Source organism: Telmatherina bonti (genome assembly GCF_933228915.1).
Source record: "Telmatherina bonti genome assembly, chromosome: 22".
Classification (NCBI taxonomy): domain Eukaryota; kingdom Metazoa; phylum Chordata; class Actinopteri; order Atheriniformes; family Telmatherinidae; genus Telmatherina; species Telmatherina bonti.
Genome location: NC_136631.1, coordinates 33,870,005 through 33,888,506, shown reverse-complemented (window position 1 = coordinate 33,888,506; position 18,502 = coordinate 33,870,005). Strand labels below are relative to the sequence as shown.

Below are 18,502 nucleotides of genomic sequence, written 5' to 3'. Positions count from 1 at the left end.
CAGGGAGCCAACTTTGTTTATTTCCGGTGTACGTCATACGTCACATGCTCCCTCTGTCCAATCAGAACCCTTCCCAACCCGCCGCTCTAAAGAGGAATTAAGTAAGGACGTGTTTCATGTAAACATTCATCTGGAATGATTATTTTCCTGTAAACTTGTAGGAGAATTAAGTTAATTCAGAATTATTTAATTCGGAATTATTAATTCCGAATTAAAAAAGCATCATGTGACCGTACCCAGTGACTGATGTCTTCCTGACCTTACAAGTCTTCCTAATGACACGACGTAACCTGCGTTGTTAGTCTGCTTCATTTTCCAAAGAAACGTTTGCTGAAAGTGACAAAGGGCCTCGTTTTTCAAAATTTCCTAACTTGCACTTGAACCTGAGTTTTCCATATTTCTAGACAGCTGCGCCCAGTACCATCTGCAGCCCATTGTTGTCTTTATTACATTTCTTTTGAGTCCATTAAGTTTTGTTTGTAAACAGCACTAAGTTGCTGTTTTGATCAAAACGTTGTTACCATTACTCGCTAAATGTTGCGTCACATATGTGCTGTTTCATCTATGGTTACGTAGCTAACATATCACCAGAACTGGCTGATAGTTGTAGATGCTCACGAATTTGCTTTCTCTGAGGCATCCATTTTTCCCGATTATGGTTAGAAGGAGCGCCAGTCGCCTGGTAATGACGTAACCTTCTCACAAGCTCTTCGAAATCAGAGATGACTGGAACACACTATTATTGATGCCATCCAGGCCAGCGGGCTAAGGTCTAACTTTAGCCTTTTTGCATGTGCATGTGTCATTGTGCTCATTAATTGGCTAAGCCAAGATTTTGTTTTTCTCCATCTTTCTCCGTCTCCGTTTCCTCTGTGCCAAGTGACTTGCTAACACAAGCCATCCAGCTCTGGCTTTAAAATGTTTAGGATTTAATTACCAGTGGAAATAGCCCAGACAGCCATATGGCAAAAAACTTCAGACATATGTGCCGCCAACAGTCCTGTGAAAAACTGCCGCTCGCTCACGGAAGGGCCTATTTTTCTTTCACAAGTCCTTTTTGCACTTTTGCAAGGATAGCAGATGAAAAAAATGGGGGGGGGGGGGAGCTCCCCAATCAGCAACATGAATGCCCTCCTCCCCTCCTACTCAGTTTGTCCCACTTCCCCATTTCACACCTAGCTAGATGCCTGATTAGGATTCTGCCTCCAGCTCCAACAGCCATCTGTCTCTGGTTCAAATATTAGTTGATGCAAACCTCAAATTAGACTTTAATCTGCCAAATTGGCTCTCTTTTGCACATTAGCACCAAATAGAGAACATTTAAAGCCTTTAGGAGTGATTTGGTTACACAGAAAATGCTTTCAAATCTCATGTTATTGCCATGCATGTATTCAGTATGCAAACTTTCATTTGATAGCTTGTGCCAGATATTTCCATTTGAGCCACTGACCTTGTTCTGCTTTGATTCCCACAGATCAGTGTGAGTCAACTAGAGCCAGAGATCGCTATGGCAACAGATTGTAAGATTGTGACATACAATAAAGGACTCTAAACGATATCTGCTGATTCTCATATGAGGAAGAACCTGCTGCTCATCGAGGGTCAAATTGTCCGTGCGGAGGAGGCACCATGCGTTTACAGCAGCTCATAATGGGAATACATATTAATGCGTAAATAATTGTAGTTAAATAAACAGCAACAGTGAAAGGGAAGTACGCTTCACAACCTTAGTGTATCAATAACATAACAACATGGACATTTACCAAGGAGAAGATGCCAAATAACCAACACAACCCAAGCATGATGGAAGACCATTGTCTTTTTTATTGTATTTTCTTTTCAGTGTACCTTTTTCACGATAACCTGGAGATTACAAAATGATTATTTTTGTATTTTCTAAGTCTTAAACACAGATTGTTTATACGAACGGAAGTAGTTTTGCTGTCCACAGTAAAACCAATGGGAAGGTGCCTTTATGTGCAGCATCACTAAGATCTGCTAGGCCAAACTTATATTATATTATATTATATTATATTATATTATATTATATTATATTATGTTATTTTATGTTGTTTTATGTTATTTTATGTTATATTATATTACAATAAAATATAATATAATGTAATGTAATATTATATATTCTTTTGTACAAATTATTCTAGTGAGCTGGTTGGCAGATGGTAGATTAATTTAAATTGAGCCAAATTTCCTGACGATCCTCCATATATTTTCAGTAGGAGACTGATCTGGGCTGCAGACAGACTGTTTCAAACTTTGACTACATAAAGTTTTTAGTTAAATGCAATAGGAAATTGGACAAATTTTCAACCCATCATGTTGTGTTGACATTTTTTCACATGGTTGCATTATAAAAATATAATATATCATAGATGTAAGCATGATTATTTTGAACCACTTCTGACCCAGTCTCATTTTTGGTGAATTTATTTAGTATATTTTAATTGTAGAGATTGATAGTTAACAAAATTAATAAATAAATAACTAAACCTTATACATACTTAAAAGGCAACCAGAAAAGTAAAAGTGCTAAACAGAAACCAGTGATATTGATCCCCGCCCCAGCTTGGTTTTCTGATAACAAAAGCAGCAAATGATTTTGTTCATGTTTGTTTAACTCAGAGCAAAAAAATAAATAAATAAATAAAAGAAATCTGTGCTGGTGGTAAAATCCTGAACTCTGATGCCTGGATGTAATCAGGATTGTTAATAACTGCTTTCATTCACCAACTGTTCTGACAAACAAATATGTTATTTAGTCCTACTTAACGTTTTTCTATAAGGATTGTGGCATTCATGAAAAGCTTCTCGTCTTGGATGAGAACAAGTGAGGACTTTTACAAACATGTGAATGCCGACATGTCTGAACAACGTCAGTGTTTGTGTTGTTTTCTGTTCACTTCATTAAAATTCTGTGCTGAAATTATTGCAATGTCTTTTGACAGATCCGTTTCGGTTCTTCTTGTTTTCAAAGTCCTAATTCCTGCTCTGATCTTCCTCCTCAGTGCTGCATTTGGCTCAGCATTAAACCACGCACTGTGACAATGAACTCAGTGTTGACATCCATTTTCAGTGGATGGTTAAAGACTGCCAAGATATTTACAACTCCACTAACAGACCGGGGATCCTCAGTCCTGGTCCTCGAGGGTTTGTGGTTTTCAGGTTTTCCAAGCATCCCCACTACAAATCAGTGTGTATTAGGGTTAGGGTGTGCAGAGCATCTCTGACTCTGAATCGTAATGTGTTCCAGCAGGGACACTTGGAAAACCTGAAGGACACCAGCCCTCGAGGACCAGGACTGAGGATCCCTGGATCAGACATTCTTGCCATGAATAACACTGGCTTTGTGGTCAGCATTGCATTTTTTTTTAAGTCAATAACGAACTTTGTTTTGACACATTTAGGTTCAGATAGTTGTCATGACAATATTTTTTTTAAAAATGGCAAAGTAGGATTATGATCAGAATCATGACTCATGGAGCAGTGACAGAGACCTTTTTCACAGGACGTCCTGCAGCTCTTGGTGTGCATAAACAACAGTTAGACACGTCAACTACTGAAGGTCTGGTGACCGTTTAGTCTGGAAGTTTAAATGATCTTAAGAAGCTTATCGGGGAGTTTAAAATGAGAGGAAAGTCTATCCTCCAAAACACTGTCTCCTTTCTACTACCCCCAACCAGTCTGCCCATTTCCCTTCTTCAGTCCATTCGCTGTCAACCCTGGAGATAGTTTTGTGTGAAAACCCCACTCACCGTTTCTGAAACGCACAAACCAACAACCATGGCTCATTTAAAGTAACTTAAATCCCTTTTTTTCCTCTCATTCTGATGCTCAGTTTGAACTTCAGCAAGTCATCTTCATCTCTTCTGTTTGACTGGATGTGTTGAGTTGCCGTCATGTGATTGATTTACCATTTGTGTTAGAAAAGTAATTGAACAGGTGGACTTGTTAGGCGGTGGGAATAAAGTCATTATCTGTACATTGAAATAGTTTTTAATCATAATCTAAATTTAGGAAATGTCCTGAAAATAGAAATTTCAACTTTAAAGAGATTTTGTAATAGTATGCTTTAATAAATGAGATGCCAGTTGTGTGAAGTTTTAATATAAATCAGTATTTATTTTAAATTCCTCCTCTTAAACACTAAACCAAAATAATAACCAGAAGGCAACTGCTTTCAAATAGATGAATAGTTTTTAAGAAAAAGATCAAATTTTTCGTTTCTTTAAAGGTGGAGTATGTAAGATTTTCAATATTTTCAAAAAAAATTAACCAAAAAAATAACTACAATCATAATTTGATAGTTTTTTTTAAACATGTAGGTTCCAGTCTGTTCATATTTGGTACGTTATTAAATTACAAGTTTAATTAATGACAAAGACCCTTCTTAAATGTTTGCCTACCAGTAAAAAAAGTGCTTTTTGTCATTTGTCAGTAACTAAACTTGTAATTTAATAACGCATCAAATATGAACAGACTGGAACCTACATGTTCAAAAAACTTTCTAATTATGATTGTAGTTATTTTCTAAATAAATTAACTAATAAAATATTGAAAATCTTACATACTCCACCTTTAAAGTAAAATAATTTTAATCACAATAAATAATAAAACTATTTAATCCTGTTTTCCTTTTTTTCCTTGTTGAACATGCAGATCCTTACGTTTGTAAAGTCTTGGTTTATATAATTACTTTGTCTTTCGTCATGATCTGTGCGATTAGTGTGTTTGCATGGTTGCCGAGGTAACAGCGCACCACAGGTTGCAGTGAAGCAGAATTCGACAAGAGGGCACTTGCAGGATGCAGGGTGAGAGTTATGACACGTGAAAACAAAGCAATGTTCGTAAAACATGCAGCAGTGGAGACAAACACATCTGATATATCACACTGTCGGGTCATTATTTTCAGTATGCTGCCGGATTTATTACTGAACATAAAAACATCATTAATTCCTGAAAGACTTCAACAATCGTACACAAACCAAGAAATCCTTGTGATGAAAGCAGCCGATGGGATTGGGTTGGGTTTTCTGAGACCTTTGCTGCAGCTTCAGCTGAAGGACTCAGTTGCCGTCTGTCCTCACCTCGCAGCCTCTGGAGGATCCAAGAGGCTTTTCACTCAGGATTCCCACTCAGTCTCCTGTTGGCTGACTCAGGCAGCTGGAGGTGCAGCGTTTAGAGAGACAAGTGTGATTTTCCACATAATTATTGCCCTAACAGACAACTGAGAGGTGCAGCTCCTACTAATTGTGCTAACCTTTAGCTAAGCCGGGCTGTGACCGGGCTAAACCAACCTTCTTTTTTGTAAGGAAGCCCATATTGTAGTGTTTATTTAGATAATAAAGAATTGTGACATCCTTTTAGCGTGTATTTGCACCTGCAGTGAGTATAGGATGTCCTGGGAACTCAAAACAAGCCGTGTGACCCTTCTGCACCTCCAGATGTCTGATGCATTGTTCACTTTGTAAGAAGGTGAGACTTCTGCAGTGTTTTTTAGTCCTACATCTCCTCTCTTTTCTCCTGTGTCTCCCTGCCTCTTAGCTTACAAAACAAGACTTCAGGGTCAGACGTCAGGGCTCTTGTGTGATTCCTCGGGGTCATTAAGCAGAAACTCCTTCTGTTTCTCTTTGACAGGTGATTACTGAAGTAGTTGGTGAAAGGCCCACTGCCCTATAGTAACTACTTTTCCTTTTCTTTTTCTTTTTTTTAAGAGGTTGCACCTTTAGGATTGGAATTATTTCTCTGCTGGAATTCAGAGGAAATACCAGCCGATGGGAAGCACACCTGACACCTGTGCAGATGTCTGGCTACATTCCTAACACATGAATTGCACATGATAGTTTCTGAGTTAAATGAGGCCCTGTATAATGTTTAGAAATACACACCTAGGAAAAAAAACAGGGATATTTTCTTAAATGTATAGTCAGTGCTGTTTATTTAATTAATTTGATCCTTTATTGAACATTGACACCAACAGCACACGAATGTTTATCATTATTTTGCATCAGTCTTCTGTTTTAATTGAACTTTTTTGATCATTTGCAAGCTGAAAATATGAATTGAGGCAGTTCTACAAAAGGAATCCATGTAAAACATGATTATTTTCCTTAGTGTTCTTGCAGGCCAAAGCTGTTTACATATACAAAATATGTGACCTCTAGTGGTCATGAGAGCAACACTGTGGGGATTTTTAGATCCCATCCATGAAGTTAATGGTTGTGCCATAAAAAGGGTGTATTTAAGCTCTAACTATGGTTGTTTTGTAAACATAATAAAGTTTTTTGTTTTGTTTTTTTTTTTGTTTTTTTTATAACACTCACCAGATGTTGCAAAAATTCATTGTAATGTTTTGTGTTTGCATCAGTGGAAGACAACTATCCATGAGGATGCTAGTTGCATTGTAAAAAGAATGGATTTTAGTCTTAACCATGAGCACACTGTAAACATAACCAAATACCTTTGATTCTATCTAAACATGAAGTAATAGTATTTTTTTTTATTTAATAATGTTGTTATATAGTTATTGTATTATAGTTGCTATTTCGAGCCTCAGCTTAGGGGGAGGTTTGAAAAGTGGCCTTTATGTGTGGAGTTAGATGTTAATGGAAAGAGTTATTCAGGATGTCGATAATGGTGAAATGATGGTTTTCTAAAAGTTGTTTATATCTTTGGCTTTTAAACACTAATATTTTCTGAATATCTGAAGTCTTTTCACATTAAAATGTTCTGTAAAGTAACATGAACGTTTCTGGGAACTAAATGCTTATTTTTCTCACAACATATGGCACAAAAGTTGTGAATAACCTATCTTTGCTTTAAAGGGCTTAAGCCTTTACTTAATATTCCTTTTTATACCCAATCCTGGTGCCCTAACGTGTCTCCAAATTTATGTTAATTGTGCAAAAATGTTTATTTTTTGCTTCTTTCCCAACATTAAGCAGGTTCTCACATCAAAATAACCTTTAACTTTTGTAAATATGTTGAATTTGATCAGTGAAGATGCAGAGAAGCTTGCATTCAGTTAACTTTTCTTATTGGATGTCAGATCCTTGGGAATCAGATTTTCATTTTCATCTTTCATTTTATTTATATCTTTTTTTTCTTCTAGATTTTCAGGTTTGTTAGCTCCAAAAACATAAAACAAAAAATAAAAAATAGGAAATTCTTCATCCTCCTCCTCATCCCTCACACCCCTGCATGCACCTCAGCTGAAGAATAAGACCTAATGAGTGAAACCAGTAGCTGCTGTTTGGACTGAAATGCTGCATGTGGAGCATTTGAATTTCACAAAAACGCTACATCTTCCAGCCAGGAAATAACTCTTCATTTTATTTCTAAACCATCTCTTTGTAATTACATGTTCTCTGTGAAGGGTGAGTTTTAAATAAGCTTTATTCTACACAGCGCTGACTGAATTCTGCAGTCAGCAAACACAGACGTCATCCATCACTGACCAGTCGAACATGGCAGAAGGTGTTTGGTTGTCTGATGTGACCCCAACATGAGAGGTCTCAGCAGCTTCTCATCTGTCCTGGAGTCATGCACAAACGGTCTTTAGTCGCCTCTGTAAAGAATCCTCTCAAGCAAAAGCCTTTGAAAGTCTCTCAAGTCACAACGCCGAAAAGGAAAATCATGCAGCGGGCGACAGAATCAGATCTTTTACTGACTTGTTAGTCTGTCTGGTCGTGATCATATTGGCTGGGCGGATGGAAAGTGTGAGTCGACGCGTCTTGTCATTAAGGAGAAATTTAAATGAATGTGGTGCACAGACTGGATGGGATGATTAATAAAGTGATAATGACCTTTTTTTTTTTTTAAAAATGAAAAAAAAAAAAAAAAAGCTTTGATGAAACATTTACTCCTTTGAAAAACAATCTCCATTAGTGGCCTATATGTACAACAACAATAATAACGATAAAAAATATAAAATACAAGCACTATGGCGGAGGTTTCCCATCATCTCTGGCTCTCACACAAACCAAAGACTATTTCAGCATCTCTCTGCATCCACAGACATTCAGGATGGATGTCACTGAATGTAGCACCTTAATGAAGATGTGAAGTGATCACATATTTTAGTCCTGGAGTCTTCCTCTAATTGTGTCTAATTACACTTAATAATATTACATAATAAATAGTGTTGGTCCTCTGGTGCGTCAGAATGGGACGCTGCGGTTAAGGTCACCATCGCGGGAGGTTTTTAGTCCTCTGAGGTCACGTCTATGTCCTCAGAGCTGGCCTGCTTGGTGGCGATCCGCCATCTGTTGATGTGATGGTTTCCTTTCTTCTTCTGCTGGCTCTCCGGTCCCTCCTCCTCCAGCTTCTGTCGCTTGTACTTGGTCCTCCGGTTCTGGAACCACACCTTTACCTGGACAGAGAAGAAAAGTCTGAAACCCAAAGTGTAGGCACACAGAAATTTCCTTTCCTTTTTTTTTTTTTTTTTTTTTTTAAATTAAACATTGTGGATTTGCTCCTTACTTTTATTTATTTATGTATTTATTAAATATCACTCTAAGTTGATCATTTTTGTTTTGCTTCCACAAGTCGAAGTAAAACCTCTTACAACATTCACAGACCAGATTTAGTTCAAAGAGAAAACAATAATCTGATATTTGGCTTTTAGTAGCAGCGGATCTGTGCACCTCTCAAATTTTAGTGTTAAATTTACATTATGAAAATAAAAACTACCACTTTTCTTGCTCACAACCGCGCAGAAAAAGACTTTTTTTTTTTTGTTTGTGGGAAAGTTTGGGAACTCTAAAAATGCTTCCTGCTGATTTGGCTTTTATAACTCTGGAATATGATTTCAATCGATGCATTTTTTAAATAGCAACACATGCAGTCACACTCATATCACTTTTCTCTTGTCTTGCATCTTGATTTTCACTCAGCTTTGGGTTTGATCTGCTCACTGAAAACTGTCTTCATTAAAACTTCAAAGTCTCTAAACTCCACAGCTGACTGCGCTTGTTCCAGGAGTTTGATGGCATTTGTTTTTCTTCAGGCAGAAAGAGGTTCAGCACAATTCATTTTTAGCATTTTAGTTTGATTTTCTGCTGTTTAATTTGGAAATTAAGCGGTTCAGTTCATTTAGAGCAGTTCATGAGGATCAGGTTATAGCTTGAATGCGGAGATAAAAACCAAACTTTAGCGCAACATTTGATCAAATAACTGACCCGGGAAATATTTCTTCATCATGCTTTTTGGCTCGGACTCATTAGACTTGAACAGCAACAATATTCATGCCTACTCTCTTTATTGTATAGCAAGCATGAATTTAAATAAGTAAAAACAAAAACTTGTGGTAGAAAAGGTGTGGCTCTTATTAATATGATCAATATTAAAACCAGATTTTCAGATTTTATCATTTCTACCAGCGAGTTAAAACAATTCATTTCCAGCTCTGAGACAGACGGAACTTTAATTGCACAAATGGTTTCTAAAACCTAAAGATTTTAGTCATTTAAAAGCTTTTTGGTCGCTTTTCTCCAACATGAAACCTTTTTCTAGGATTATTTACAGTTAACTGACTTCATTTTGGGTGCGCGCGGAGACCCAGGTGGATTAAAATGAGTGAAAGAAGCAGGAAAGTTACCTGCGTTTCGGACAAACTCAGACTGTTCGCCAGCTGCTTCCTCTCGGCACCGACCACGTAGTGGTTCTTCTCGAAAGCTCTTTCCAGACGGAGGAGCTGCGACGGAGAGAAGGCCGTCCGGATCCGTTTGGGTTTCCTGGCGAAAGGTCCGTGCAGGAGCAGGCTGTCCTGGGACACGTCGTTACCTGCACACACAACAGCTTTATTTTATTTTATTTTATTTTATTTTATTTTATTTTACAGGCATTTAAAAATATAAGGTGTAACACGGGGTCAAATATCGGTTAAAATGTCTAATTAATAAAATATACACGATAATATGTAATTAATCTTAATGTTTTGGTCATTGTTTGAAAATATTTTTGCATTTCTCTATTTTGTGTTTTTCTAAGATTTTTCTTTTTATGTAGTTTTATATTCCGATTATGGATTTTCCTAAATTATATTATTTGTTTAAATATTTTAATTTATAGTTGTTTTCTATCAGTTGTTTGTCCGTAAATGTCATTTTACCCTTATCCTTTTCTTTGGATCCTCTCTTTCATTAATAAAGGTTTTTTTTTTCATTTTTCTCTTATTTCCAGTTTTTGTTTCAGTGTTGTTTTTTTATTTGCATCTATTTATGTGCACCATCACTGAAAGAATGACTGAAATAAAATAGAGTAATGATAAACAAATAAAACCCAAATGAAGAACTAATTTAGGAAATAATTACCTGTGATAATCCAACCAGATAAACAACCTGAATGAATTAAGGTGATGAAAAACTGACACACTCGGAGAGACTTTCTTACAGTAAATAGAAGCAAAATTTCAAAATTTTATTTTGAAGAATTGTTACCAGAATTATGTAAAATGTGAAAATAAAATCATGTTTGTAGTTTATTTATCACTGTTAGTCATGCCATGCCCTCATTACGTTTCTTCCCAGATCTGACACCATAAACTTTCGTATTTCGGGCATTTTTTGTCATTTGATTTAAACCTTGTCTAATCATTTTAACAGTTTACACCGTTTGTCTTCTTGCATCCTACATATAAACACGAAAACAACTTAAAACAGCTGACCTTTAATGATTATCATTATATGGATGCATAAATCCGTCAATGTTTTTATTTGCTTTTTATTTTCGGTTTTATCGCATCGCTTTCCGTCAGAATCTCACACCTACAGGAGGAAATAACAGAAGATTTAAGTTGGTTTTTGTTGTAAACATCTTGTAAAAATAAATAGAAAGTGTATTTTAGTTGTGCAGGAGAAGCTCCAACATCTGCACCAAGCTGAATTATTTCACATTTCGGTCACCATGTTGTAAATCTGATCTGGAAGGTCTGCTGTATATTAGTTATTATGTCATTATATATTATATTAACATTATTTTTTATTAAATGGAGGGAACGGGGGAATTTTATGCGGGGAGAAAATAATTCCTTATCTTTTCCTGTTTATCTAATTATTTATTTATCTATTCATTGTTTCCTAATAGCGTGGCCTCTGGAAGAATGAAACTATGAGAACACATGCTAGAAAGTGCAAGTATGTTGCTACCTGTACAATTTTAGTTAATATAAAATATTTAACATTGATCTATGGTGACTTGTTCAAACATCGATGCACAATGATTTATAAAGTCATTTAAACATGGAAAGCTTCTTGTTCAGGTTGTTCAGGTAAAAATAAATAAGGAGTGAACTTTCTGTTTGTGGTATTTAGTACAGAAATCATGAAGTTAAATGCTTCTTTACAGCCGCCTACCTTGAAATCTGTGTCCAAAAAATCTGTTTCGTAAGACCCACGGGTAGAAGTTCAGCGGGTCTCGGTGTTGCGTCCCAAAGAAATGCGGATGTTGGAGGTGGGAGCCTCCGAGCTGGTGTGGAGCCACGGTGAGGGAAGGGTGGTTAACCGTCTCCGGGAAGACCAGGTCCGGGCTTTGGTAGAGGGACCTGGCCGGTGGAGCCTGGTAACTGTTCATTAAGGCATCTGTTGTCGGGTTGGAGTAACTCAAAGCCGTCGGGCGGATGGGATCCTCGGCTGTTAGAGGACTCTCTTTGGCAACCAGAGACTCTATCGTGAAGCAGCGCTTCCCTGAAGACGAAAACATAACCTCTGGATGGCAATAAAAAATTAAACATGAATAAAAAAGAGTCTGCAAAGTAGCGAGAGGTCTTCTCCTTCCTCCTGCAGCTGTAACCCCCGTTCAGAGTTCAGGGTTGCATAATGACCAGAAATGGTTGGATGTTGGCGGGTCTGGGGGTTTAAGGAGTGGATTTGTCCTACATATAAGCTTAACCGATGAAGCTGCTTCTCCAAAACTCAACAATGCAGCAAGTTGCCCAGATTCTCGGCGTCTGTGCTCCCAGAGGGTTTCTGTGCACAAGTGCGCACAAGGCGACGCGCCGCAAACCTTCCAAGAGGCTCGACGCCGCGCAGGAACACAGTTGATTGGACCAGAGCTGCTGCCAATTGCTTTGCTCAAGTACCTGCTTCATGTGTCACACAAGACCGCGCAGCTTCCAAAAGCTCGATGAGGGGGCTCCAATCGAGCCAGTTAATGGGTTATGGTCTTTCTCATTTAAATAGAATAAATCGTGGTTTTTTTCCAGGGTCTCCAGTGGTGTTGAGAACTAAAGCCTGTGTTCAAGCAGGACAGTCGTAGTTTTTAACCCCTTATTAAGTTATTTAAGCTTTGGAATTACATTAAGATGCGTCGTTCCACAGAACGTCGTGGATTTTACGCATTTATATCGGCAGAAAATGGAGAATATGGAACAATAAACCCCCCACCCCACCTCCAATAAAGACAAGACGAGGTTATTCAGAGGTCAATGAATATTTTTTTCCACTTAGCTGTTCTTTTTCAGCTCACATTTCCTCCAGAAATTGTTATTTTTATTACGCCTAGATCACTTTTACGCAAAAGCACATTTACATATTTTTCCTTTTTTTATCACGTTTTTCCCCTTTTTTTATTTTTTTATTTTTTTATTATAAAGAAATTTTTATTTTTATGCATTTCATGTTGAGAGAGACTGTTTTCACTTTAGCTTTAATTTGTGACAAATAGCCCAACTTATCAGGACGAGTTTTGTTGGTTTCAGTGCAAAAACGTTTAATAAACACGCACACTTAACCTGTTACGCGTGGTTAAAAGATGTAATTAGTCTACAGCCGATGTTTCTCTTGCCAATGTTTACACGATGACGTTTTACACAACGGAGAGCTTGACGATACTGACATAAAAAAGAAGCTCATAAGGAGGTGAGGGGAGGACTGCGGACTTGCACCGAGATTCATAACTGCGCCAAATTCTCATCCTACAAGATTTTGTAGAAGAAACAGGAAAACGTAAATATTGAGGCCAACATATGAATAAATACCTACAACTGGACATAAAGAGTTGCCACTTAGATTTATCTAAGCAAACAGGCACGAGCAATTAGCTCCTTTCAATCGGCAACAAGCTATTTAACCCTAAACAACTGTAAAGATGCGTCCCGTGATCGTGGAAACCTGTTAGTCTGTTTAAGAAGGGCTAAGAAATTCCATCAAGCAGATATGCTAAAACTGGTTAAGAACTGTGGAATGCATTAATAAAATCTGGAAGGATTGGAAACCATCGTCTTCCATAAAGAAACGTTATCAAAGAAAATGCTGAATGGTTGTGATTGGTGATCATTTAAACATCTGGTGATATAAGAACTCAGAGATATGTGTAATATAAATTAAAAAAAACATGTCATGAAGGACTGAAAAGCTGTGCCAGAAAAATCACTAATCAACTTGCTTGGGGATTATAAAGTTTGACTCTGAAACATTGGAAGGTCACGTGGTCTGATGAGTCGAGATTTACCTGTTTTAGAGTTTTAGAGCAGTCTGTGTGGTTGCTAATTAGGTCTAGGTTCAGCAACATTCATGTGGTCAGCTGACACCTGAATATACCAAATGAGCAAGAAATTCCATCTTCCACCGATGGCACCATGTTCCAGGATGACAATGTCAGGATTAATGGGGCTCAGATTGTGAAAGAGTGGTTCAGAGAACAGCATGGGCCACCACAGAGTCCAGACCTGAACCTCACTGAGAAGATGTGCTGGAGGAGGCTTTGCACACAGGCCAGACTCTCCCACCATCAATGCAATGGTTTTTAAAAAAAATGCAGATTCATGGTTTTAAAAAAAAAATCTGCATTTGATGGAAAAAAAAAAAACTTGTGACATTGCAGAGCTTTTAGAGACAATGCAGAGAATAATGGCCTCCAAGAAAATGTTAGGTGTTTCTTTCTTTCTTCTCTCATCTTTCTTTCTTTCTCTCTTTCTTCTTTCTTTCTTTTTCCCCTTTCTCTTCTTCTTTCTTTCTTTCTTTCTCTCTCCTTTCTCTCTTTCTTTCTTTCTTTCTTTCTTCTCTCCTTTCTTTCTTTCTCTCTCTTCTTTCTTTCTTCTCTCTCTTTCTTTCTCTCTTTCTTTCTTTCTTTCTTTCTCTCTCTTCTTTCTTTCTTCTCTCTCTTTCTTTCTTTCTTTCTTTCTCCTCTTCTCCTTTCTTTCTCCGTCTTTCTTTCTTGTCTTTCTTCCGCTTTCTTTCTTTCTTTCTTTCTTTCTTTCTCTTCTTTCTTTCTTTCTCTCTCTTTCTTTCTCTCTTTCTTTCTTTCTTCTTCTCTCTTTCTTTCTTCTTCTCTCTCTCTTTCTTTCTTTCTTTCTCTCCTTCTTTCTTCTTTCTTTCTTTCTTTCTTTCTCTCTTCTTTCTTTCTTTCTCTCTTTCTTTCTTTCTTTCTCTCTCTTCTCTCTCTTTCTTTCTTTCTCTCTTTTTCTTTCTTTCTTCCTCTTCTTTCTTTCTTTCTTTCTCTCTTTCTTCTTCTTTCTCTTTCTTTCTTCTCTTTTCTCTTTCTTCTTCTTTCTTTCCTCTCTTTCTTTCTTTCTTTCTCTCTTCTTTCTTTCTCTTCTTTCTTCTTTCTTTCTTTCTCTCTTTCTTTCTTTCTTCTTTCTTCTTTCTTTCTTTCTCTCTTTCTTTCTTTCTTTCTCTCTCTCTTTCTTTCTTTCTTTCTCTTCTCTTCTTTCTTTCTTTCTTTCTTTCTCTCTTTCTTTCTTTCTTTCTCTCTCTCTTCCTTTCTTTCTTTCTTCTCTCTCTCTTTCTTTCTTCTTCTCCTCTCTCTTTCTTTCTTTCTTTCTCTCTTTCTTTCTTTCTTTCTCTCTTTCTTTCTTTCTTTCTTTCTTTCTCTCTTTCTTTCTTTCTTTCTTTCTTTCTCTCTTTCTTTCTTTCTTTCTCTCTCTCTTTCTTTCTTTCTTCTCTCTTTCTTTCTCTTCTCTTTCTTTCTCTCTTTCTTTCTTTCTTTCTTTCTCCTCTTTCTTTCTTTCTCTCTCTCTTTCTTTCTTTCTCTCTTTCTTTCTTTCTTTCTTTCTTTCTTTCTTTCTTTCTTTCTTTCTTTCTTTCACACACAAACTCTCCTCCACATTTTCCTGGGGAATTAAAAGCATAAAGTTTTGTCCTCTGGGAGGAAAAGTCCTGCAAGCTCCATCCACCGCACTAACCAAGTTAATCATTGTCTTGTTAATGCGCCCGTTTGCACAGCGGCTGCATTAGAAAATCATTACCGATGGATATTATAAGGTAAAACAAGTTGTTGATTGGGTGTTTAGAACTAAAGGCTCCTAAAGACAGCAGGTGGTTCTGGGTATGGAGCCATGTCCCCTTGGTTTCTTTTCGGAAAGATTTTGCGCCTCGATAAACATTGATTTCCTGGATGGCTCCAAGGTGAAGTTCCGAGTTTCTCTGGAAAATATTCCTTCTGTTTTGCATGACTCACAGGAAAGGTTAATGAACATGCAAATCATTTAACTCCTTTATCAAGCAAATTTTTAAGGTTTTGGCTAAGAACGGTTTGGCTTGGAGTCATACTGCAGGTAGCAGACATCAGAGGAATCATGAAAGGATGCACATGCGGGAGAGATGTCTCGTGACTCATTGACACAGTCCTGTAATGACACTTTTTTGCTTCACTTCAGCAGCAGCAGCAGCAGAAACAGCAGCAGGAACATGTGGCTTGACCGAGCTCTGGCTGAGAATGTCGTTGAGTTTAATGATGAAACCCTGCGGGCATTTACGCACTGACCCTGATCGTTGTTGGTTAATAGATGATCGGAAAGCTCCACTTTAACGAAAACGGAGCAAAGTTGTCACCTTTGTTCCCTTTTCCCCCCTGAGGCTCCGGAGGAGAGTCACTGAGTCTGAGGAGACCATTGATCCTCCATGCGTCCATTGATATATATATATATATATATATATATATATATATATATATATATATATATATATATATATATATATATATATTTATTTATCTTGTAAAGGTATCTTGTAAATAAAATGGCACATTATAAAGAGCAACACTGGAAAAACTCGTATAGTTTTTTTTAAACATGAGTTACTTGTTAACTCTTTATCAAAACAATTTAATAATTTCACCAGCTGATATTGTATTTTTATCATAATAAATACAAAAAGTGTTCATTTAGGTGAATCATCTTTGTCCCTTATGATAAATGTTTGCATTTCATGTCTGCTTGTCAACTTTACAATTGCCTCAAATTAGTGCTTAATTGATATTATTAGTGTAATTACATATAAAAGCAGACATTTTAATTTATTTGTGGCTCAAAAATCCCCACGGGGTTTGTTGGGGGGCGGTTCCAGAAACTGAACCAAAATGGGGACAACTGAAGAAAACCGGGGAAGTGTAGCTGCTGCCATCCAGTGTCAACTGGTTGTCATGTTTACGTCTTCTTACTGCATATTTATACACAGGAATGGACTTAATAAAACTGGCTGTTGTATAAAATATACTCATTCTAATATAAGCTTTTCTGTAAGGCCAAGCCCAGTATATGTTTAGAAATGGCTGCTCAGCAAATGATAAAACCTTCTTTATAAACACTGAGATGTGAGAGCAGTCTGGCATGGTTTGGTGACCCTTTGATAAGCAACATTTCTACGTGGTCACATGTCCTCTGCTGCTTGATGTCAGGAAATAAACTCCAGTGGAATAGCTGTGCTCCAGGCCTCCTGTTTAAACTAATCAAATGAAGGCAAATCTGAGCGGCACAGCCAGTCTTTAATCTCACTTTCAGCAGAATCCCCAATGTGGGGCAAACAAGAGGGAAGAGGAAGTTTAGTTTCTTATATTGCACCATATCTGCATTTCTGCACCCAAAGTCTGTTAATTCATACAGTAAAACTATACATATCTGAAGTTTTAAATGATTTAAATTATGTTTTTATAGTAAGTTCAGATATTCACAATCATATTTAAATCTGTTTTATATGGACTTTTACTAAATCTGTTGTGATTCAAGACAATACAGATAGAACAGACAATGTCACTATGAGGATGCCAAGTGTTAAGCTTTAACACTGGCTGTTGATCAACTTCCTCCATGTTTAAATTTCAATAATTAACAGTGAGATCACAAGATCTGTTCATTTAGGATTTTTAAAGGCTTTTTATTTAAATCTAACATTTTATGTGCTCAAAAAAATTCTGTGGATCCATTGTGTTTTCTTTCTTTTTAAAAATGTTTTTTTTTCCAATAACACGCAGCTTTGGATGCATATTTAATTGAATTGAATTGAATTGAATTGAATTGAATTGAATTGAATTGAATTGAATTGAATTGAATTGAATTGAATTTAATTTGGGAAAAAAACAGAAAAACAAAACGGAAAAATAACTTTTTCAAAGTCTTCTCTTCACCGAATATTTTGGGCCACTGTGCCAATGCTGCCATCCAGTGGGAATGTGTGCAAGTGTTTTAAGTCACCTTCAAGAGGAGAAATTGAAACGATAACCTCTGTGTTTTCAGGCCAATGAGCTGCTTTAACTGTATGTGGGAAAAAGAGAGAGAAATTACATTTTAATATATGAACTTTTATTGAGATATTAATATGCAATAACTTGTAGCGCTCTTGTGCCGAAAACATTTAACAGTTACTAAATCTTTTCAAATTATCAACACACTTAATTTTCCCAAAAAAGTTTATAACATTTTTCTCCTCACTGGCTTTAAAACAACAGAAAGATAAATATGTAATTGTCAATTTAATTTGAACGTTTGTTGGATAAACACAAATTGGTCCCTTTATTAACCAATAAGTAGCTTATATATTGAATCTGATTCAGCAAGACACAAAAGTCGGAATTAAAGGCACCATGTGTTATTCCACTTTTCTGAAATATGCTTCTGTGTCAAATGTGTTCACCCCCCTTTGGGTTAACAGCAAAAGCAACAACATTAATATTATGATCTGTAGGTGTGTGTGTGTGTGTGTGTGTGTGTGTGTGTGTGTGTGTGTGTGTGTGTGTGTGTGTGAATACAAAGTTTTATGCCTTGGTTGAAAAGGTTAAAAAAAAAAACCAATTTGTTGTTTGTAAACATGCAAATCTTTAACTGCCATAATTCTTTGGCAAGATACTCCTTTTATATCCAATCTTGGCACCCTTACCTGTTACTTGCATAGACTTCAGTCTTTCTGCACATTTATTTATATTTCTGCTAGCATTACATTTCCTATCTATCTATCTATCTATCTATCTATCTATCTATCTATCTATATATATATATATATATATATATATATATATATATATATATATATATATATATATATATAAAATACAATAAAGTTTCTCAGTGAAAACAGAAAAATTGGTTTTGTTTCTGCTCGTGTTGTATGTAGACAGATGAAATCGGACCTCCGAGGTCAGCAAAAAACGCCGTGTCCCTTTCACTTCCCGCGTTCATTAATAAACTAATTGGTCATTTTGTTTCGCATTAGCTTTGTGTGTTCAGCTAATTTATCCCACTTAAATACTTGGAAAAATTCACCCCATTATAACGAGA

At 36.6% G+C, this 18,502-nt stretch overlaps 2 protein-coding genes across 3 annotated transcripts in view; one reads left to right on the top strand and one right to left on the bottom strand.

The window, feature by feature from the left end:
* Nucleotides 1-2,907, top strand: part of sfxn5a (sideroflexin 5a) — a 44,211-nt gene extending 41,304 nt beyond the window's left edge. For both annotated transcript variants that reach the window (XM_079262599.1, XM_079262600.1), the window contains exon 14: nt 1,475-2,907. In XM_079262599.1, coding sequence (XP_079118725.1) covers nt 1,475-1,552 — 78 coding nt within the window. In that variant the 3' untranslated portion in view covers nt 1,553-2,907. The remainder of the gene's footprint in view (nt 1-1,474) is intronic.
* A 5,311-nt stretch (nt 2,908-8,218) lies between these two features.
* Nucleotides 8,219-11,715, bottom strand: emx1 (empty spiracles homeobox 1; the record flags this gene model as incomplete). Its single annotated transcript, XM_079262793.1, has 3 exons — nt 8,219-8,386; nt 9,614-9,798; nt 11,370-11,715. The coding sequence occupies 3 exons, from the start codon at nt 11,713-11,715 to the stop codon at nt 8,219-8,221; spliced, it is 699 nt and encodes a 232-aa protein (XP_079118919.1).
* Between the last annotated feature and the right edge of the window lie 6,787 nt (nt 11,716-18,502).